The 24,874-nt window shown below is 30.7% G+C and overlaps 1 protein-coding gene across 4 annotated transcripts; it reads right to left on the bottom strand.

Moving 5' to 3' along the window:
• Positions 1-1,540: 1,540 nt before the first annotated feature.
• On the bottom strand, positions 1,541-24,874 carry vari (MAGUK p55 subfamily member vari). 4 transcript variants are annotated; one of them, XM_029317719.2, is made up of 8 exons: positions 24,423-24,871; positions 15,723-15,838; positions 7,611-7,910; positions 6,063-6,299; positions 5,413-5,887; positions 3,857-4,191; positions 3,550-3,624; positions 1,541-2,912 (listed from the first exon to the last, which is right to left on the bottom strand). In XM_029317719.2, exons 1-8 carry the CDS (start codon positions 24,520-24,522, stop codon positions 2,736-2,738), a joined length of 1,815 nt encoding a protein of 604 aa, XP_029173552.1. In that variant the 5' UTR covers positions 24,523-24,871; the 3' UTR covers positions 1,541-2,735. The 4 variants fall into 4 exon arrangements, with proteins under 4 accessions (XP_029173552.1, XP_029173553.1, XP_029173554.1 ...); XM_029317720.2 differs by lacking the exon at positions 24,423-24,871 and adding an exon at positions 20,304-20,882; XM_029317721.2 differs by lacking the exon at positions 3,550-3,624 and having other exon boundaries at positions 24,423-24,874.

Raw genomic sequence — 24,874 nt, 5'->3', positions numbered from 1 at the left:
AATTTGTTAATTATTTACATAGAAAGCATCGACAAAGCAAAATTTTTATTTTTTTCATATATTTTTTAAATACTTTTTAAGAATATTTTTTATAACATTATTTATTGTTTGTACGTGATAGTTATTTTACACATAAGACATATTACATATATAAAAAAGTTTTAACATAATACTTATATAAAAAAGAATTTATATTGGTATTGATAAGTTCAATAATTGTTATTGTTTTGTATAATTTTGTGATAATAATCGAATATTTTACATAAACTTTACAATCTTCTTGAAGATATGGCAGCATCAAGTACTGACTCTGCTGCTACTAAGAAATTTGATTTGCTTTATAATAGAAAAGTGGATAAGTTATCTGGAAATAGTGGAGAAAAGAGTTATTCAATGTTCCCATCTAATGAGTAATTATTTCCACTGTTTCTTCAATGTAACGTAAAGCAAAATAGCACGAAATATTCTATACCTTTCTCTGCTTATATATACTCTATATAACGCCTATTCGCCGGCGTGTGTATAAATAACTAAGATTCAATAACAGACTCTGTAATATAAATATAAATCTAAATCGTAAAAAGGCGTGAAGAGCTAAACGCATCGAAGGGTCTGAATAGCTCAGTTGGAAGAGCAGTCGCCCGGCAAGCGAAAGGTCTCGGGTTCGATTCTCGATTCAGCGACTTTCGAATCTATATTTTTCTCTCGCATTTAATTATTTATTTCGATAGGGGGTCAAGGGATTTTTGAAATGAAATCTCAAGAGATTATTTCAATTTTCAAAGTCTTGGTTAGTACACCAAGAGTAATATGTGCCTTGTACACGAATATGCCGACTGTGTTGCGAACTCATAATTTTTTAACTATCTACATATCAAGCATCGATAAAGACAAATTTTTTTTAGTTCTTATCATTTTATATTTTTTAATATTTTTTAATATTTTTTAATACTTTTGTAACACATATTTATTAAAATTTATCTATTATATGTATTTGGTAATTATTTTACAGAATGATTTATACAAGCAAGAATTTGACATTATTGATGATTAATTTAAATATTTTTATTATTATAATTTCGTGCAGATCATCAAATAATTTATATGATTTCTTAATTTCTTTAAGATATTGCAGCATCAAGCAACTCTATATTATTTGTTAATTATCTAATTATTAAACAGCTATTTTAAATTAATTATATTTATAATTCTTTTGCTTTTGTTAGAAGACATTATCTATTATTGTATATATAACATATTATTATTATATATAACATTTTATTATTATTGATTCTATCTAAAATTAGTTTTTGAAAAGTATTGTATTAACAAAGATATTATATTTAAGCAAATATAATATTTTTGTTTGTTTCAACGCGTAGCTTACAATACGTATTTATGTATGAATTTATAGTGAAGATAATGTATTAAATAATTTTCTACTCTTTACATGATAATTTGATTTAATAATGTTCTTCTCAAGATTGCAGGAAGATAAAACGTGGATAGGAATATTGAAATAATAATTCATGTGCTCTGCTTCTAATTTGTAACAAATATCTTCAATAAATTTTATTCATGCATCACTTTTGCTTTTTTTGGGACAGGACAAAGTGTTTCGATTGTAGTTATTTAATTTATTACATTTTTTATATATATCTATATAAAATCATACACATTTTAATCTGTAAACAGATACGTGTTGGAAGGTATCATCAGTGGAATTGAAAGTATAAAATCAGATGTGTGTGTGTGTGTGTGTGTGTGTGTGTGTGTGTGTGTGTGTGTGCGCGTGTGCGTGCGTGCATTCGCGCGCGTGTGTGTGTGTGTGTATGTGTGTGTGTGTGTGCACACATGTGACTGTCCGTCCGACATTAGAAAAAACACTTTATTAGTTGTGTCTATAAAACTCTGTGAATGTATAAAGGACAAAGTCTCGGCATAGTAGGTCTTCGCATTAACTCAATTATAGGTTTGCGTTATTAAGGCACTCTATGCCAGGAATATATATTTGTATTGTTAACGTGCACGAATAGTAAAATGAATAAAATCAAATAAAAGCAAACGAAACACACGAAATGTACGTATAACTCTCGAACATGTAAATAACTATGTATACGTGTTTCGTTAATTAAATTAAAAGTACACTAAAATTAACTGGACGGCAGTCTGATATTCTTACATCAATCGACCCGATGTTAACATATAGTCGTTGTAGAAATTGGCAGTAAAAATGCAGCGCTATATGGCCTTTTTTCTTTCTCTTTATAAAAAGTACCAAGTTTTAGATACAAGTAGGCTTTCTTATCTTCATTGCTTCATTTGTCACAAACGAATTATTGTTGTCAGTTTTTCTATTACAATTAAACTTTTATTATACATATTTTAGATTTCGTGCATTTATAGAATGGGTCGTTTTAATGATTTTATAAAAAGCTTATGTAAACGCTACATTGCATTTATTATTATAAACGGCAATGATATTCTCTTGATTGCGGCACGATGTGTAATATTCTTTGTACTCTTATCATACGTGCCTTTTTTTCTCTTAGTTGCGCGATAAACGGATGATTTTACTCTGAATATTTGAGAATAATTTACATTTTGTATAGTGCAATCTCATAGTTTGCAAATGTGACAAAATCTTCGTTTATTCGCGCGTAAAAAACTGGCACACTGCTTTTTTAATTTATAATTATTCTCCTGTTACGTCAAGTGCTGCATTCGAAAATCAATTAGTAAATCCAATTGACTGGCACCCATTGATGTTCCGTAGCTAAGGCATCCAAAGCTGCAATCACCTGCCTGAATGTATTGTCAAAGTCCTCGTTCACGATTACCAGATCGATGTATTTCTCGTAGGCTCTTTGCAAGGCCGCAGACTCTTCCAACGTGGATCTCAAATCATCCTCCTATTAAACAAATAAAATAATTGTTTAATTTATTGTATGGAATATTTTGTTTTAAAAAATGCTTTTTACGCGACACAATGTTTTACGCAAGAATGTATATATCTGAAAGAAAAATTATTATTTTGATGAAATACACGCTACACTGGCTAACTAAACTAGTTAAGTAAGTTGAGTAATGTTTAGAGTGTTAATTTTTTTCGGTTTGCATTATTTTCACATTAATTTTAGATACATAACTTTGTAATTATTTGACAATAAATATAGTTCGTGAAATACAATTTTGGCGAAATCACAAACGTAAATTGTTTCTCTGCGACTTCATTCATAATACGTGATTAATTGATTTGATTACAATAATATAATGACGCGTAACTGATTGTTATCTGTCAAGAGAATAATGATATTTTTGGTTTAATTTTATGATATAGATTTTATTTTAAAAACACATGTGATATTAAAATATCGAATTGTTATAACTACATATTAAAATCTTACGACATTAATAAATTAAGAATATTATAAATACATGCTTTACGTGGGAGAGTAATTTTAAATTGCAACTGAGGATATCAAATATAAAAATAAACAACATAATGTATGTATATACATATATAAATATATTTCATGCAATACAAACCTCATATAAAGACGCGAGGGATTCCAGTGTCCTGGCTCTTCTCGAACTGTATCTGATGGAACTCTGGCGGTCGAACTAGCGAAGCCAACATTGAATTTTTACAACAAAATTAATTAACTAAAGTAATGGAATAACACAAAAAATAAAACTAAATACAAATAAATAATACATGAATATTGCCGGCGTCGTACAATAAAAATCGACAGAAGGAGCTCTAAAGCGAGCATATATAGAGAGAAAAATTTAGATAGACGCAGGGAAGACAATTTTTACAAAATATAATAAGTAAGTTTTGAATTTGAAATACCGTTAGATTCCGACTGCTGGCGCCGGTAGATCTACCAAGATCGTATAAAGACTTGAGTTGCTCCATCCCGGGCGCCGCGATGAATATAACGTAAGGCATGAACTCGGTACTGTTATGAAGGATTTTAAGTGCGGCCGGACTGCAATCCAGCACGCACATCTTCCCGGCTCTTATCAATTCCCGTACGGAATCCAATTTCGTGCCATACAAATGTCCGCCGTGCTCGCCGTGCTCCAGGAATCTGTGTTCCCTGATGTCGGCCTCCATCGTCTCGCGATCGGTGAACCAATAGCTCTTGCCGTCTTCCTCGAGAACTCTAGGAGGCCTCGATGTGTCTTGAAAGAGAGATTGTTTTTTGTCAAATATGATATAATTAAGGGGATACTGAGGCTCTGTCTGTTTTTTATCGGCAAATATTATTTTCATTTAACTGTGTATTTATTTGCTATACAGAATAAAAAATTATTTTCTAGAATTAAAGTATTCATAATAACATTTGGGGTTTTATATACATATGTATATAAAAAATCAAAAAATTAAATGTAAAAAAAATTGTTATTATTTAATATTTTTGGTTCTTTATATACAAATATAGGGTGTTTCAGAACTGGCGGAAATGTTTTTAATGTGAGATTCCTGGTATCATTTGGAGACGATTTTTCCTTAGTGAAAATGTCGAGGGAGGCCATTTTTAGTATGTTCCCAATTTTTACTATTATGTGTTTTTATAACTAAACCGTATATTAAAATTCTATTAAAGCAAACTCTATCTAAAATTAACTAAAAAATGTATTTTTATTAATATTTTATTTTCACAAAGCTTAGTTTCCAAAAAAGCCTTTATTTTCAACTGCTTATAATTCGAAAATTATTAGTGTCCCGACATTTTCGCTGAGGAAAAATGGTCTTCGAATTATATCAGAGGAATCTGTCATTAAAAACTTTTCCGTCAGTTCTGAAACACCCTATATAGGATTTATCCTCCAAATTTATTATAATGTATACTTTAATTCAAAAAAGGGATTTTTTATTCTGTATAGCTAATAAATATAGTTAAACGGAAATAATATTTGTCAAAAACGGACTGAGTCAGCTGACGTCAGAAGCGAGAAAACACGTATGCAAGAAGTTTTGAATGCTATTTTGAAGATAAAAAGATATTTCGATAAAACAGTACTTCAGATGGCTTTGCACACTCTTAAAATACTTTGAAAAGTACCTCTTTTCTTTTATAATCAATCAGCAGCTGTAATATGAGGTTTAGTCCGTCGGTTTTTCATATGACAAAATCTGATATCACTATTTATTTTACGGTTGTTGATTGACTTTCAAAGAAAAAGAATAGTTATCGAGGTATTATAAAAGTGTGCTAAATCTAGAACAGTGTTTCATCTCGAAATATTTTTTCCTTTAAAAATGACATCTAAAAATTTTCAGCTTACGTTATCTAACATGTGACGTCACATTAACCTAACCTGAAACCTAACTTGATCGCGGTGAGGATCCATTTTATTCACATTTTGACGTAATGCATCGATCAATTAAATGTTTCTTACAGGGTACGATGGTGCCGAATTTCTCGGGGTCGCTGTTGATCAGCCTGTTTTTCAGAGTCCTTCGACCTACGCCACGTGGCCCGACCAGAGCTAGAGTCTTGCGTCGGAATGGCGGCATTCGGGCGACCTCTTCGTAGAGGAGCAGCTCGGCAGCGTCGAACTCGCCGTTTGACTTGGACTGATACATCTTCCTCTTCTTCTTCTTGGATATCCTGGTGCCGCAGATGCTGATCTTGTGAACGAAGTCGGCCTCCGGTGGCACGAAGGCTTTTCTGCGCTCCTCCAATTCCAGGGATGGTATCAGTCCGGGTGACCCGAGATTTTCGCCCTCGACCCTTCGCGCCTGCCACCAGTTCGGATCGGCTTGGTCGACAATTTGGAGGATGTCGCCCTTTTGAAAGGGCAGGCCGATCTCTCTGCAAGGTAGAAGCGTGTCTTCCGACGGATCGTAATCGAAGAGAGCTCTCATGTAACACTGTAACGATAATTCGAACCCAAGTACGGGTTGCATGAGTTGTGATTTTCATTTCGCTTTGCGATTATGACGCGACATTGTATTATTCTCTACACCTGAACGAACATCGTGAAAAGGAAAGCGAACGTAACAGTTACCAGAAGCATTGAGATGGAACAAAGTAACTTGCACTTACTGTAGATTTGAGAAGTCGGTTCGCGTCAGTAGCGATACCCGGAGCCAGTTTCAGAGATAGATTTTCTTTGGCTTCCTGGATTGCTTGTTGGAGCTCTTCCGGATTTCGAACGTGTTTACCGTTGACCTCGAGTATTACTTCACCTATCCTTAGAAGCTCTTGACGAGCTGCTGTGCTGCCACCGAGAATTCTAGCAATGATCATATTTCCAGACTCATCGACTTGCACTGTCAGACCCTAAAAAACATTTATATTAGTATAATAATTATATAATAATTTAAAGCATCAATCAATAATGATTTTCGAAAATTGTAATAAGTTGTACATATTTTGACATATTAATTAAAGTATTTTAAAGGAGCAGAAAAATCATTGAAGCATTGGTGATCGTGCTTTAGAGAAATAAATATTTGTATTTATGAATGGCAAACTGATATTTTGGCTTTTCTAAAAATAAATCTGGTAGCATGAGAATGGAGATTTTTGCAATAAACTTTGCAATATTATTTCAAATACATTCAAGTTTGATTTCACATACATATATCCTATCAAGTATTGTTTTCTGCTATATTTATATGACTACATTATTTATAATTTTATTATTTTCATAAAATGAAAATGATTAAAAGGAATCTCTTCGAGCAGATACTTCGATATTAAAATTATAGTTATAGTAAGAAATTACACTAGTTTATAAAAAAGTATTTTTTTCATTATTTGAAATTAAACAAGGTGTTTCTTATAATATTAATAATCTTTAAATCGCTAGTAAACGAAAAATATAAAGACTCGAATTTTATCGGCCAAACTAGCAAGTATTTATTTAATTTGTAAAATTACAAATATGATTTTAATTTTTTTGTTCCTAAGTCTTTATTTGTTTTTTTATAAAATTTTGTAAGATGACGTAAGTTAATTTTCACTAGCACATCAGATTTCCGAAATAATTGAGGTTTAATATGCAAAAAATAGCTTTTTTGACGTTATCTAATCAGAATGTATTCATGTCATGAAAGTATTGTTCATCCTCTATAAAATGTTTATTTTGGAAGGATTCAAATACAGAGTTTTGCTGAGATAGCAAATATTCTGTCTGATAATAAAGTTATATAATTATACTTATTATTTGTAATTTAAGACTATCAATCGAAGTATTTTCAAATGAAAAAATAGTTCTCAGCTTTAATCTTTCATAAAGTGGCCATACGAAAAGTAAAATATTGAAATAAAAAAATGCATTTTATAAAGGATGAATAATACATTCATGATATTTGATCAGATTTTCCACATAACATTAATCTTTTCTACAAAAAAATTTAATACCGCAAAAAAACCATTTTTACACATTAAATCTCAATTATTTTGTGAATCTGACATGCTAATAAAATTAAAAATTTGCAGTATTGCTTTCAGCATCGAAAAATCTATAAAAAACACTGTCTGATTTAAAATAATGTTTGGCTGTAATTAAAAATAGTAAACAAAAATAATTTGTATTTTGACGCAAATTTTCTTTCTCTATATAGGATATCTATAGAGTAGACTTACTAAGGGTTCGTCTGGTTGTCTTCTAAGCCCGACCACCCTGATAGGCATTGCTTCTTTCTTGTTCGTCGGCATTGCCACTATGGGAGAAACTGCTTTAGAAGATGTTTCCTTGCGTTCCACAACCGCGTCGTGGGTCTCTAAGAGCGCCTTTAGATGCGAACTGCTGAGAAGGTTCACCAGTTCTTTAGCGCACGGGTTCCCGGAGTCTCGGAAGGCGTGACACACTTCGTCAACGATGTCACAGACGGACGAGCACACCGGTTTCACGGGCACCGGAGGATCCTCTAGACGCTCCTGGACCTGCACCATACAGGAGATTTCATATCAAAATTCCTATTAAAAACTGGTTTCCTCTCGTGGATCTTATTCCTTTGAAATCCTTTCTCCTATGCTAGCTGCCTAGATACAAGCTGCCAGTTAATATAAATATTTATTTTATATTAAAGTTATACAGTTTAAGTACAAAATAAGCTCAGGAAGGCAAGAAGAGCATGTGAAAGAATGACAGAAATTGAGTTTAGAAATTTGCGTTAAAAAATAACAAAAAGTCAGTGTTATGTAAAATATGTAATATTATATTATATAACAATATTAAAGTAATAACATAAAAAAGAGTATTAAATAAGTTCCCGGATATTGTACATAAAGTTTTTAATATATATATATATATATATATATATATATAAAAGCATAAACATAAAAATAAAATGTGATTTCCGATATTGTTTAATTGTTTAATGAAGATATGTGCAAGCAATATTTTTTATAGATTATTCTTACCAATAAAAGTTGAGGAAAGATTTTTTATTAAATTCACCATGATGTAATACGCGAAACCTTGGCTGTCTCTTCTCCCGTTCATCAGAGAGAAAGAGAAAGAGAGAGAGTGAAAGAGAAACAAAGTGGAGAAACTATATGCTGTTGAATTAACTAATTTCTTTTACCTGTACTTCCGTCCTTGCAATGTTTGTCAAGTCGATTTAACTCTTTGGTGTGACCTACTTTTTTTACACACTTATACTATTATGAATCTCAATTACCTGTATATTGTTATTAAAAATAATTTGCAGCATAATGTTAATCTATAAAATTATTTATATTGTATAAAAATAATTTATTAAAAATAAAAAAATTATGTAAATAAAGATGTGTCTAAACGATTTATGCTATATATAATAGTTACTGTATTTTTGTAAATTAAAGAATGTAAAAAATAAAAAAGACTTAAGTAAGTTAATTCTGAAAAATAAAATATTTTTTAAATATATAGCTGAATTATAGAACCTATGTAAATATAATACATTCCTACACACCTTTTCGAGATGTATTGAAAGCAATTGAAAAGAAATCTAGCCATTGTTACTGATCGGAGTAAAAAGAGTGTAATAGTGATGCTGCTGATAGCATTTAATTGGGTTACAGTTAATCTAATTGACACATAAGTCATTTAGTTCATTACATGCTTACTTGGAAATATATAGAGAAATATATGATATAGAGTTTACAATGAATGAGTAATTAGAAAAGTAGGTCAATCACGGGGGGAATAGTTCGACGACATGTTTGAGAGTTTTGAATATTTACATAATATTGAAATTTTTAGAAAATATAATCTCTATTGTTTTATGGTAACTTCATTTTTTTAATACAGAATAATCTAGAAAGTGTAGATTATTCAGAAAAAAGAAAAAAATTATTCAGTTAATGTAGGTTGCAAAATCTTTTTTCAATCATCCTAATTACACATGCATAATTTACAGTCTGCAGTCGAATAAAAAACAGATTATCATCAGAAGTCGATGATTCATCGTCGAATTATTTCTCCTTAATCGCAATCTTAATTTCATCAAACCTCATTATATGGGTTTATCAATAATTAATATTGAACGAGAATTTTTTATCACATATTCGACGTATGTTACGAAACTGATAATTTATTAGTAATTAAGGATTGGTCGAAAGTAATGACGGTCTCAGAAATTGTTCGACGCTAAGCTTTCGATTTATTCGTCATAAATTATTAAGTTGGATATAATATTTTTTTCTCTCTTGATACAGTTTCACGAAACTTGTATTGATTTTCAATTCCACTAAAATACGAGGTTTACCAGAATCTATGCCAGACGTGCACATACTATAGCCATACAGCTGGATCTTTATGAGCCATAAAAAGTTGGAGCATTTATTTATTTATCCACTTTGCCGCAGAGATCGCGAGATCCTTTGAAATGTGAATCGTTTTTTGAAAGGAACGAAACGTTCGATTTGCAGCGATCATCTCGAATGATGAACGAGAAACCATATATACCTCTGCATAGAATAATAATCACATTTTGCACTCGATTTCTCGATTTTTTTTTCGAATATCATTAAATGAGTCGACTTTTCGCTTTCTCTACCATCAAAAGGAGATTGTATACATTCTTAACCTCTTTCTTATCCTGGTTTGTAAATCTGGTCAAAGTCAAGTTATATCTAGCTATTTCGCTCTCTCGTCATATTAATGCACATCTGAACCTTTAATCCTGGACTAAATCACTAACGGTACTTGAACGTGTTTTTCTCGCGGTTGTGCAATAACTTCACCAAATAATTATGTTCCGTTTGCAAAAGGAGATTTTATACCCTAATATCACAACATATCCGAAATATATTCAGAGAATATTCAGAGGATATCTAGAGGCATTCCAACATCCTCAGAATACTCTCTGAATGTCTTCGAGATATATGTGTTGTTAGGGTATATATGTAATGTATGTAACGTAACGCTCGATTGACATAACATATTCAAAAGATATTCAGAAGATATTCAGAGAATATCCAGAGAACATTCGAACATCCTCAGGATGTTTTCTGAACGTCTTCGAGATATGTGTGCTGTTAGAGTAAAGCCCAAGAGAGGCTAATGTTTCAGATAGACCGTTTCTCGTAGATATTCCTTTTGCATTCCTCAGAAATGATGCTCACCTGGAGAAAGAGCTGTGTACAACGCGGTGCTCCGAGTAGACCGATGAACACTACTAAAGCGCGGTCGTGTCGACGTCCTCACGGTGGTATATCGATCGGCGAGAGTCAGGCACACGAAGGGAACAATTAGATTTATCTACTGCGCGGCAAGAGTGTAGCATATACTACGTAGATGCTGACGAGGATGATATTCAGGTTCAGTATGTCGCGCGACACTTCTTGTATAGGTAAGCGGCGTCAGAAAACTGCCGCGCCTACTGACGTCGGCTATCTCCCTCCTTGCGTAGGCAGCCCGTTCAGGCGAGTCGCCTGCTGGAGAACAGGTGGGGGTCCTTCCTCTCCTGTGGCATGCAACACTCACTCCAGGACCGTAGTTGCTCGCTCGGAGGCCACTGTTCCAAGGTCATCGCTTGAATGAGACTGGCTGCGTTATTAATGCAATCCTTGATTAAACCCTTGAGAACTGGATGCTTCTTGGTTGATTTGGAGTAGCAAAATCATCAAGAGAGATTTTCACTTGTCGCAACTGTTTTTGATTTTGGGGATTCTAAACGGCCGTGAGTCTCAGTCCTGTTTTATCGACAAAATGTGAGGTTAGATTCAACTGTAAATCTATTTATTGGCTATACGGATTGTTTTTTACCTGAAATTAGAACAATTCGCAATTTGTTAATATTAATACTTTAATTTGTGTGAGAAAAAGATTTATCAATCTATATAGTCTTATATATTTAGGTATAGAATTATAAATTGATGAAGAATTTATAATTCTACACCTATAGATATATGGGACTATATAGATTGATAAATCTTTTTCCTGTGCAAATTAAAGTATTAATATTAACAAAATGCGAAGTACTCTAATTTCAGTTAAAAAAATAATCCGTATAGCCGATAAATAGATTTATAGTTGAGAAGGTTTGTCTAACCTCATATTTTATCGGTAAAACAAGACTGAAACCGCACATACTTCTCAAGGACGTTTAGGATTACCTTAAATACATTATATGTCTGTAAAATTAAGCCTTCAAGTGAAAATTGTGTCTATTCAAGTCTATTCAAAATAAGGCCAAACTTCTTCGGACAAAATATAGGAATATTCCAAACATTTAAAAATTTCTTCTCTTTTTTCTGTTCTTCATTTTTTCATTTTCTTCGTTTTTCTCATGAAGAAACATGCAAGTTGCATATAAAAAAAATTCGTACATTCATTCCCTTCAATTTGGAACGTTATCGATACAAGTGAGTATTTGATTTCCATCTTTCGTTCTCTGTAAGTGTAATCCTATGTATGGAAGAATAGTTGCAATCGAGGACGAAAGGATTCAATACGCTGTTCCATTTCCGGTACAATCGTTACAATCACGTTTACAGTCCTGTCACCCACCTACATATGAGTTAACACACATGTTGTATATGTTTCTCCCACTTCTTCTCGTACGATCACAAAGCCGACTCCTCGACTGAAATCATATCGTCTTATACACTTGCAAAAACACGCATGTAAACTCCGTGACACGCTCGTGTGGACTTCTGAGCAAGCGATGACTCTACTGAGACTTTCCGGCACCTATGATGACCCCTTCAATTAAGGGGTTTCTACGAGGTCATGTAACCAATTACCCAGCATTAAGAGAGCAAGTTTTACAATTCGTCGGGGATTACCATAAATCTTAATTCTCTTTTCGCACATTCTAAGTTTTATTTGTGAATTATATAATATGCCTTCAGAGTTTGATGAGGGTTTTCAATTTGTTTCTCCTATATTGTTCTCTTTATCATTTCTTCTTCTTTGTTTTTAAACAATTAATTATTTATATCATAGTTACATTTCTTTTCGTCACCTAAAGATATTTGTGTGACTTGGTTTTTTAAAAATGATATGGCCTTTCTATCGTGCTCGTCAGCAGTTTCTATTGTTGGCTCAATCCGGCTTTAAAAAAGAAAAACGTGAGTCGATTCTTTAATGACTTCTTGGCACTAAACCGCTTTCTACCTGAAGTCACATGTTCTACTTGCATGTCAGGTAAATTGTTGGAATGTGGACTCGCACAAGGGAAAACTGCACATGCAAGCGATTGTGCACTCGATGGAGAAAATGAAAAGATTTATATATACATATATATATTTCTTATACATATACGGGTGTCCTAAACTTATCGGATCGCCCGTTAATGAGAAATTCCTGATATTATTTAAAGACGATTTTTCCTCAACGAAAATGTCGAGAAAAATCATTATTATTTTGCATGTTCCCAATTTTTGTATCTTTGTAACTAAGCCTTAAATTAAAATTTTGTTAAAGTAAACTCTACCTGAAATTAGTTGAAGAATGTGGTTTTGTTATTTTATATCCACAAGGCTTATAGGTTGCAAAAAAATCTTTACTTTCAATCGCTTATAACTTGAAAATTATTGGTTCCTCGACATTTTCGAGTGATACGCTGTTATCTAAATAAAATTATATAGATGATCTAAATAAAATTTTGGTGTCGTCTTATTTTTATATAGACAATAAAAATATATATTATTTATATTTGTATCTTAGATGAAAAAAATTGTTAGCTTTATTAAATTATCTAGAATAAAATGTTAAAAAGATAATTTAGTTTAGAGTCATAGCACATAAAAATATTTACATATTTTTGTTAACTATCAAAAGTTAAACAATAAAAACTTATAAATAAAAACATAAATATATATTCCTTCTATGATTTACATTTTTTAAATAAATGTGTTTACATAAGCGGTCTTAAAAATAATATTATCTAGAAGTTATTTGGCTAAACCGCTATATAATTTTATTTTTTATCTAGATATATTTAAAAGAAAATTATCTTTATCTTATCTAATTGTAAGATAAATTTATATATAATATTTTTATTTCATTTTTATCTAGCTAATTTTTAAATCAATCTAAGCACAACGCGTGATACTGTAAGTCTGAAACACCCTGTATAATCAGAATGTATCACACATATAAAACAAATTGCATCGCGTCTCGATGCAAATTTTCTTACCGATAATATTTTCATCGAAGGCGCGATATTCTTTGCGTTTCGCGTTAAGGAAGTGTGTCGCGACCGAAATAACGTGGGTGTCGCGGATGTTCCAAGCGTGTGACGCAGTCACGCGAAGGTATGTAGAGTGAAGAAGAAAAAAAACACATCAAGCGCGTGTTTCCAAATTTTTTTCTTGTTTTACATCGAGTTAATGAGCAACGAACGAGTTTCCTTTCTATATCTTGTCCCGTTGCGTCCTCACTCGACCAGATTCCAGCGAGATGATATTATTCATTCTTGCAAGCTAATTATACACACATACATCGTCCAGCTACGCTACGTAATTAGACGACATACAAAAGCGACAACTGTGTATAAAACGCTTTGTGAGAGAAAATTATTCTCGATATAACATTCGATCCAAATGAAAATATGCTAATGAATACGTTTAACATTGCACAAGTTGCAATAGACAATCCAAGTAGCAAACTGACGTCATTAAGTCTCGTTTGCAATTGGTTTTCTCTTGTTTCTATTTTTTCTTTATTTTTTAATTTTTATTTTGTATATTTTGTTTTTATTTCTTTTTTTTTGTTAAATAACTGTACTGGATATTGATGTCAAGATGCATATGTAAATGTAAGATATTGTATTATATTGAAACTCTTAGGGAACCAATAAAATATTTATCTATTTATCTAACTGACGTCATTAAACGTCAAAATGACATTATTTATATATATTTGCTGCCTGGGAATCTTAAACTTCTTGACAATCAATTGTATTTTGCAATGTCTATGCTAAATTAATTCAATATTATATTGTAATAAAATATTTTTTAATATGTAATAAATGTAATAAATATATCATCAGTCAAATAAAATGTACACTATATCTGAGAGAGGATAAACAATAAGTATAGATTTATGAAATGCAGTTTATAATTAGTTATTGTCTTTTTTTGATTCATGCAAACCTAGACAAACCTTTTAAAATTGCATTTAGGAAAAATGCACATTCAAATATTCTTTGGTTTAACCAAGTTACTTTGTTTTACGTAAACGCGTTCACTAATTTAGATCAGTGTTTTATTGATGAGATGAACGCGTTCAAGGAAACGCGAGCCATCGGTTCAACGACACGAAGCATTTGAACAGATGGCCAAAGCACTCGTATAAATGTTTTTTCACTTAATGATGTAACGAATTAGAAAGATATTCCGACAGATATATATATTATATATATATATACATACATATATGTATTCGCTCGTAAATCCACGTGTTTCTCGTAAATTTTCGCGACCATAGCAAACACTGTTTAATAAGCACATGGATGTGCACATGGAAGCCATGCGTAGCGAAATTGTATCTACTCATGCGTATATGATTCGCTAGTTGTGCAAATTGCTATCATTTTTCACTCAGATTTTTCATGCGCACAACACCGAGAGGGATATAAATATAAACAGTGTTTGCTGTTATCTAAATAAAATTGTATAGATGATTATCTAGATAAAATTTTGACGTCATCTCATCTTAATATAGATAATCAAAATATTATCAACATTATTTATATGGATAATAAAAAATTATCTGTATCTTAGATGAAAAAAGTGTTATCTGTACTAAATTATCTAGAACAATGTTTAGATAATTTGATTTAGAGCATAGCATATAAAATATTTAAGTATTAGTAAAACTTGAGCACTAATAAGCGATAAAAACTTATAAATAAAAGTACAAAGGATTTTTATATCTCTTATAATTTACATTTTTTTATAATTGTTTACATAAGCGGTTTTAAAAACAATATTATCTAAATAAATTGTCATATAATTTTACCTTTTATCTAGATATATTTAAAATAAAATTATCTTTATCTAAAATGAATTTAAACACTTTCATCTCATCTTTATCTAGTTAATTTTGAAATTATCTAAGTACAACACTAAATAGGAGGTAATGAAAGAAATTAATTTTACATATTTTTTTCTTGAAAAAAATTTAAATTAATATAGATGATAAAAGATAAAGATTCGATTCGTCAAGCTAAAGGAGATCAAAGTTCCGCGAGTACTCTCGTATACGTGGATGATCTCTCAGTCTCCTCATTTTGATTTAGAGATAAAATGTGCACTTACCTTCACGAGAGACGTGACGACCGGGCTGTCGAGGAGGCCCTTTAGGAACAGCAAGTCTGTGTCGTCGGCGACTTTACCCAACTCCTCGATATTGTCGCGTACATGCATGAAGGCGGCTGAAACAGTAACGGCGCACTCGTTCATAATCAGCTGCGAATTCACGGAGCCAGGAGCAGCGCATCGCCGCATGCGGCATACGGCCGCAACGGTGGCGACGATTCAGAGAGAGAGAGGGTGAGAAAGAGAGACGGAGAGAGACCAGAAAAGGGTGGCAAAAGGAAGGAAGCGGGGGATGCGGAGCAATGCGAGTGTGAACCCGGGCGTGGCCATCTTTCGGCCTGATCAATATTTGGGTCAGCTACAGGTGGCCGACGAGTCATGCGAGATCTTTTTTAATTCTCAACCTTTGAAGCATTACATTGGTCGACAGAAATTAATTTTTAATTGGTTGCCAAGAATGTTTGAACGAATTTAGGGTATTCTGGGGATGTTTTTGGGGAATCCAAAAATAATAGTTTTGCTGAATTGGCTCTAGTTTCTGAGACAATAGGATACTCGAATTACGATTTTATCTAAATATGATCTGCAGCAGAATTTGGTCTGTCTTTAGTCTTTAAGGGGATGCTGAATAGGTCTGTTTTATCGACAAATATTTTCATTTAACTCTTTATTAGCTATACAGAATGAAAAATCTTTTACTAGAATTAAAATATTCATAATAATAAATCTGGGCTATTATATGTGTATAAAAAAAGAAACCAAGAAAGTAAAATAATTACAGTTTTCTTATCGTTTAGGTTAGGTTGATCCAATGCAAAAGACCGATAGAAAAACTGTAATTATTTAGCTGTTTTAGTTTTTTAATATATACATATGTAGTATCCTAGATTTGTTATTGTTATTATGAATAGTTTAATTCTAATAAAGGATTTTTCATTCTGCGTAGTCAATAGAGAGAAGGATCCTAAACGTCGTCCTGTTTTATCGATAAAACATCATTTTTCGCGATTCAACATTGCGATAAAACATCAGATTCGCGATTTGTTTCTATATGTATTTTAATTGTGGAAAAGCATTTATTATTCCATGCAATCAATAAAAAGAAAAGGGTACGCAAAAATGATGTTTTATCGATAAAACAGGACGTTTATCTCCAATGTGATCCTGATGACATACATATCTAAAAGAAAATCATGCAAATGACATTATTCTGCATTAATTATAATTATCTTAATCAACTTACTTTGTTTTTTATATTATTTTACTAAATACAACACTATTAAGTATTTTATATATATATACTTTTATATGATGTGAGATAGTTTTCATATAATTTGGAGATAAACTACGCTTAACCATTAATTTTTTTGTATTTTTTGTTTTTCATGAAGTACTCATTATCTTAAAATTAGCCAATCTAGGAAAATCAATGCCATATTTAGAATCAGCAAACAAAGTTATCCTAAAATCGATCTAATATAATTGGCAATAAAATCAGTGTTGACTAGTGTTATTAAACATTCCTTTTCTTTCATCTTTTCAAAATAGTATATTGTGTATCAAGTGCGGAAAGTTGACAATTGTTCACGAGTGCGGGGGATGGACGCACGAGCCAAAGGCAAGTGCGACCACCCCACACGAGTGAACAATTGTCAATCCGCACTTGATACACACCATATTTTGTATTATAAGTGCAGGCAAAGTGGTTTTGTGCGCGTTTTCTGTGCGCGAGGTGGCCGATCGTACGCCGCCATTTTGCGGCAGCGTGGGAAATCGGCCGCTTTACGCACAGAAAACACGCACACAAAGTGCCACTTTGCCTGCACGTGTAATACAAAATCCTTTTTCTTTTGTGCAGTTAATTAGAGAATGAAATAAAAATAATAATTGAGAATAAATTGAAAGAAAAATTAATAATTTAAATAAACAATATATGCAAATAATACACAAAAAATATCTGAGGAATATTTAAAACTAACTAATCGATCTGAATATCACTGTGATTTAGCATAATGCAAGTTTATCTTATTTATAAATAAGAAGCTTTGCAATTTTAAATTTATCTATATGAAAAATTCTTTTTTAATCTTATGTGGAATTGGAGCACAAGTTTAAAGGTGTTCAGCAAGGTGTAAGGCTGCTAAATAATACATCCAAGTACGTTTCAATTAACGTCATTTCTATTCGCGACTTCAAGTACTGCGATGCTTTTTCAAGGCCTTTTAGATATTATTATCGCGTGCCACTTAAGTAACGTTATGTCAGTTTGATCTGTATACGATTCCATTGTATGCAGATTCGATTGTGATATTTATTATAATATTTATTATGCTATTTTCAATTGTATAGAGACATCCCTCTCCCTATGAGAAGTAGTTTCTAGTTTAATTTTTTATAACAGGGCTAAAAAGTAAGATATCAAAATAAAACAAAATGCATTTTATAGGGGATAAACAATACATTCATGAAATCTGATCAGAATTTTAAGATAACGTTAACTTTGTTTATAAAAAAACTCAAACTATCAGAAAAAAACATTTTTTGCATACTAAACCTCAATTATTTCAGAAACTTCACGCGCTGATAAAAATTACAGCATATTAATTCAGCATCCAAAAATCTATAAGAAACATCTTGTCTTATTTAAAATAATAAATTTTTTTTGTAAATTAATGTAATTTATCGCTGTAAAGAGAGCAAAAATATATTCAAAAATATATTTCTTGATTTTGTTCCCATTTTGGGCAAATTTTAAGTTTAAGTGATGATTTGCTTCGTATGAGTTATTGATCGATTATTATAAACTGATGTATGCTCTGACACATGCTTGAAACTTGAGTCCTCGATGAAAAGCCACTTGACTATGTAATAATAACCTGTGCCAACTATGCATGAATGATAAATGTATGCCATTACAAGGCATTGAAGCATAAATGGGAATACGAGAAGTATGAAATGTACGGAATATGCTGCCAGTTTTCACGCTTTCATACATATATTTTTTACAAATGTTTTTTTAGCTACAATAAATTTCAATTAAAAAAAAACGATAACATACATGTGCTTGTGTATTGCAAACATGTGTTTGTATAATAACAGAACCATATATTGTATAAATATAAAAAATAAATATCGAAAATAAAACAATGCTACATAATTAAAAAAAAAAAAAATATATATATATATATATATATATATATATATATTAATATTAATATATATTTTAATAAAATATATTTTGAAATAAAAATATATTTTAATAATATATACATATATATCTATTTTTTTAAATATTAATATATATTTTAATAAAATATATATTATATATATATATTTTTTTATGATCTTTTCTCTTTATTGGTTGCGTATTATAAAAAGTATTTATGTATTTTAAAAATTCCTGTACTCACAGACTATGTATTTTTTGTATTTTTGTAAATTTTAATTTGATACTAGAAGATTCTTCTCCCGTTTATTTGATTAAATAAATAAATAAATAAATAAAATAAATATATTACAGTTTTATATAATATTATAAATTTGCAGTTATTATTATCAATATGATTAACTTATTAAAATGCATTGTTATTGGTGATTTTTATATTACAGAAAGGAAACTCGACAGTTGAAAATTGTCGGTCAAAAGGTGTAATCGTAATATGCCATAATTAACATTGAAACCACGGGAAAAGCAAACAAGGGAAATGAGAAATATGCGCCCGGCGATAATATTTGCATTTGCTTCTACCGGATGTTCGAGAAAATATGATTCGCTAGAGAACACATATACTCATATGTGTATGTGTGTGTAGAATAACAAAATATTTCCCCTTTATGTGTTATATAATCCCGGAAAGAACTGTGATAAAACAATTTCGTCAAAGAAACTATTTCTATTCTATTTTATATATAACTATTATAAAATTCTTCACAGATTATTTGCAAAAATGTTGTATAGTAATCAATGTTCGCTGTTACTTAAATAAAATTATATAGATGATGATTTAAATGAAACTTTGACGTCTTATATAAATATAATAAAATAAAATATATATTATTAATAAAAAATATGTATTATCTATATCTGTATTTTAGACGGAAAAAGTAAAATAATTTGCTTTAGAATTATAGTACATAAAAAACTTATGTAAGTAGTAGAAGCTGTAAGCAATAAAAACTTACAAATAAAAGTATGGGAATATATTTTTATATTCCTTTCAAAATTTACATTTTTTTATAACTATGTGTTTACATAAGCAATTTAAAAAATAATTCTTACATCTAAATCATTTCGGCTCGTATATTTGGCTTACTTTTCATGTTTTATTAATTTAAAAAAATAATGTTCTAGAAGTTATTTTTATAGATGAATATAATTTTATTATTTAATAATTTTAATTTTTTATTTTTGTTATAATTTTATTATTTATCTAGATATATTTAAAGTCAAAATCACTTTCATCTTATTTCAGATAAATTTACGTATTTTTATTTTATCTTTATCTAGGTAAATTTAAAATCGTGTAAGCACAACACTAATATAGCAATGTTTCGCGTGTCATGCAATAATAGAAAATTTACCATTGTCAATTTGATGGATAATTGCGCCATTCATCGCATCCATGCTTTCCAGCAATCGCCGATCCTCCAGCTTCTCTTTTCTTCCGAAGAAAACCATGATAATATAACATTCAGCTTCGCAGAATACTAAACTATAGATAACTTTTTTGATTTCGACGCAACTTAGTTGCAAGTTTAATATAAAAGCTTACATTTTTTTCACATTCACACACACACATATATGATTTCACTTATATTTCCTCTATCACATTTTTATATTTTTTTCTACAGTTGTCATCGTTTTAGGCTTGAAATATTGTTTCACATTTTTAAATCTTTCCACGACGAAAAATACTTGCTTCTTGAAATTCATGAGGTTGCAGAGTCTTGTATTATCATTAATAATGATTCTGTTATCACTGTTTTATTGTCGATGCGACAATTATATAATTAATTCACTATTTAATTCTTGCAGTTCTTGCATGAGAAAAACACTTTTATCGTTGTTCTCTTCGCTGCCTCCTTGAGGTGAATGGAAACACTGTTTTACACCTGCCGAGGCCTCGAGAGTCTTGGTCCAGACACGAGGGGGATTGTGAGAAGTAGTGGGGCAACTAACTAAGGTGAACCCGACGACACGATTTCGACATCACATAATTTATATGCTACTCGAAATTCCTTTCCGTTCGAAATTATTATTTCATCTCGGAATAAAAATAACGAGACGCGGTGAAAAATTGCACAATAAATATGTGAAAATATTTAATAATAAAAATAAACGCGTGAGGTTCTCGCGCAGGGAACCTCGAGGAATCGCCATTGGCTGCCGACTGCCTTCGGAGATTCTAAAAGCTAGCTTTTACGAAGGGTCGGAGATCCAGAAACAAACCAGCTGGTAGTTGTGGATCTCTGTGGAGGGGACATACACGTAAAACGCCAGAAAGAAGAGAAGAAAAATAAGAAACTTGAATCGACGCGCCATGGTCGTTTGACGTGTTCAGACAATTTTAGCCTTTGAAATTTCTGTTATTTTGTCAGATGTATATCATGAATCTGATATCTCTTTGAATCTTCATTCTTTTCTACATTTAATTACACTAATTTACAAAAAAATTTTTTTGCTATTTTAAATCAGACAATGTACCTTTTATAGATGTATAGATGTATTTTTAATGTATTTTTTATAGACTTTTTAGATGCTAAAAATGATGCCGCAAGGCAATTTTTACCAGCACGTCAGGTTTCCGAAGTTTAATATACAAAAAATGACTCTTTTGATTTAAGATTTCTGTGATTTAAGATTTTTTTTTTTTTTTTTGTAAAAAAGGTTAATGTTATCTAGAAATTCTCATTAGAGATTTGTATTGTTTATCTTCTGTAAAATGTATTGTTTTTATTTTTTATTTTACTTTTTAGTCGTATTAGAAAGGATTTTATAATACAGAATTTTATTGATAGTAAATAAATATTCTTATGTGATGACGAAGTCATCGAATTATATTCATAATTTATAGTTGGGTTTATCGATAACATACACAATGCAACTTATAAGGATAGATTCCATTAAATGTAGATTTATATATAGGGTGTTTCATTTTAATTGCTTGAATTTTCCGAAACAAATGCATATTCGAGAAAATGTTCCAGATAAAAATTGTACGATCTAAAAGGGAAACAATGATAAAAAGAATTTTAGAAAAATAATTTTTTTCGAAAAAAATGTTTTCCTCAGAAGCGTCTCCACATATAAATAGTTCCCAACTTTAATCTTTTATATCAATATAAAAAGTAAGATATTGAAATTTAAAAAATGCATTTTAAAGGGAGATGCATAATATTTAATCGGACTTTGTAGCTAATGATAATAAAAGAATCTCAAATATTACAAAAAACATCTTTTGCACATTAAATCTCAATTATTTTGGAAATCTGGCATGAAATTAGGTTTGCATCGTTTTCAGCACCAAAAAGTCTATAAAAAAAACTATATAAAAAAACACTTTGTCTGGTTTAAAATAATTTTTGACTGTAAACTAGTGTTATCGGACTTTTTATATGTATATATTAGAAACTCTAAAACTCTAAAACTATCTGTGAAAGGAAACAAAATTCTATTATAATTATATCAAAATTTTGAAAATTGGATACTCACAAAGATAAATCAATATAGTATAATTGCTGAAGCAATAAAAGAAAAAATAATTCTCGAGGAGATAAAAAAAACTGACATGATGACGACAAGGTAAATGGCGCAATTTAAAGAAAAAGAACAAAAAGAGAGGAAAAAACTGAGAAACGTATATAAAACCGATAAAAGTAGGATCTGGCATCTAGATGCCAGACAGCGAGGATTACCGGAAGTATTTCAATCGTATTGAACCTCAAGAGGCTTCTCTGCTACGAACAGGAAGGAAATCGTAAGCAATCGGCGTTCGCTTTTCTCGTTCAAGGTTGCACGTCGAGCGTCATCGATCGCTCGAGGTTGCCGTCGGTCTGGAGAACATGTGCGTGGCAATCGATCGATTTGCACCGTAGACAAACTTTGGACAGCTTGCCGGCAAATTTGGACTTTGACATTAAAACCCATTTCAGATGGTTTAAATATATACGCGGTCGGTGTATTTTCAGTAGTTTACATTCCTTCGTTGAATTTCGTTGAATGTATGTGATATAATTTTAATAACATTATTACTTTAATCATTGATATAATTATATTCACATATATTAATCAATTATTATATATTCTAGAATTTGTCTATTTTTTTAGGCAAATATTATATTTTTAAAGCGCTATCTGGTGAATGAAAAACAAATATCATATTATAATTAATAATTGGTTATAAAATTTCGAAAAAAATATTATTATTTAATTATTGGCTAGTAAATGATAGAAAAATCTTTATTAGAAAAACTAGATAGTTTTTAAGTATTGGTCAATTTTTTACAGAAATATTTCTATTTGGGAGTTTTATACAATGTTTTGCATTGAACAACGAAGATTGTCTTCGATTCTTTCGCAAATCAATGTACAGCAATATGTGTAACGACATGAAAGTCGATTTTTTCTTTTAATCTAACATGTATTGTGTAATAAATGACGTACAGTTGTTGTGCTTAGATGATTTTAAAATTAATTAGATAAAAATGAGATCAAAATATGTACATTTATCTTATTGTTAGATAAGATAAAGATGATTTTGTTTTAAATATATCTAGATAAAAGATAAAATTATATGGCAATTCATCTAGATAACTTCTAGACAGTGTTATGCTGAAAGGATTTTAAAATTGGCTAGATAAAGATGAGATAAAAATATAAATCTATCTTAGATTAGATAAAGATAATTTTGTTTTAAATATATCTAGATATAAGAGATATAAAATTATATGACGATTTATCTAGATAATTTCTATAAATAATATTATTTTCAAACCCGCTTATATAAACACACAATTATAAAAAATGTTATAAGTCATATTCATATTTTTATTTTAAATTAAGTTTTTATCGCTTAATAATCAAATCAAATTAAATTTATCTAATTAAATTATCTAAACATTATTCTAGATATATTTAATAAAGAAAACACTTTCTTCATCTAATTGTAAGATATATGCACAGATATAGATAATACATATTTTTATTATCTATATAAGATGACGCCAAAATTTCATCTAGACGATCATTTATATAATTTTATTTAGATATCAGCAAACACTGCTTCCAGATAATATTATTTCTAAGACCGCTTAATGTAAGCACAGTTATAAAAAAAATGTAAATTATAAAAGGGATATAAAAATATACTATTTATACCTTTATTTATAACAATTTTTATCGCTTACTGTTTAAGTTCTACTAATTAAGTATTTTTATGTACTATGACTCTAAACTAAATTATTTGAACATTATTCTAAATAATTTAGTAAAGATAACACTGTATTTAATCTAAGATGCAGATATAGATAATACATACTTTTATTATCTACAATATATAAAGATAAGATAATGCCAAATATTCATCTAGATAATCATCTACATAATTTTATATAGATAACAGTAAAAATACTGGTGACGTGTCAATAAACTTAAATTTAAAAAATGCAAAAAAGGCATATTTTATAGAAACAATATCTTACCTGAAGTGGAGTTTAAGTTCTTTTTATGAATAATCGATGATAAAGCGGAGCAACCGCAAACGTCCTCGATGACGTTTCCCTTCGATTTACTCTTCCTCATCTCGGTTGACTTCCCGAGGTAATCCTGAGCAACATTCTACGTCTCTTCTAATCGATCACTCTTCAGGTCTTCCATTTCGAATCCAATCATTACGAAGATTTGTCATAAACTTTTCGCTTTCATGGGATTCGCTTTCTGTGTCATTCTCTTCGCCTCGCGATCAAATTTCATGTGCGCGTCGGCTTTTTCCCAGCGAATCGATAACTTTCCGGTCGGGCGACGATCGCGGTTTATTGCGCGATGGAAATGAACCGCCGTTCGGCGGATCAGGATCTATTCATAGATCAAAACGACTTCGGCGTCGAGTAGTTTTCCCGCGAATGCGGAAACGGGTGCCACATTACCGCATGGG

The sequence above is a fragment of the Nylanderia fulva genome, unplaced genomic scaffold, assembly GCF_048542155.1.
Source record: "Nylanderia fulva isolate GAGA-0341 unplaced genomic scaffold, ASM4854215v1 Scaffold106, whole genome shotgun sequence".
In the NCBI taxonomy this organism is placed as follows: domain Eukaryota; kingdom Metazoa; phylum Arthropoda; class Insecta; order Hymenoptera; family Formicidae; genus Nylanderia; species Nylanderia fulva.
Note: the sequence above shows the minus strand (reverse complement) of the source record. Positions and strands in the feature narration are given on the sequence as shown.

What these genes read in the sequence shown, in the direction of transcription:
- vari (XM_029317719.2), bottom strand. Translation starts at nt 24,522, where the DNA reads ATGAGGAAGAGTAAATCGAAGGGAAACGTCATCGAGGACGTTTGCGGT. An exon ending in ACCGACTTCTCAAATCTACA is followed by an intron (nt 5,888 to 6,062) that starts GTAAGTGCAAGT and finishes TTATCGTTACAG; the next exon opens with TGTTACATGAGAGCTCTCTT. An exon ending in CCCTCGCGTCTTTATATGAG is followed by an intron (nt 2,913 to 3,549) that starts GTTTGTATTGCA and finishes TTTGTTTAATAG; the next exon opens with GAGGATGATTTGAGATCCAC.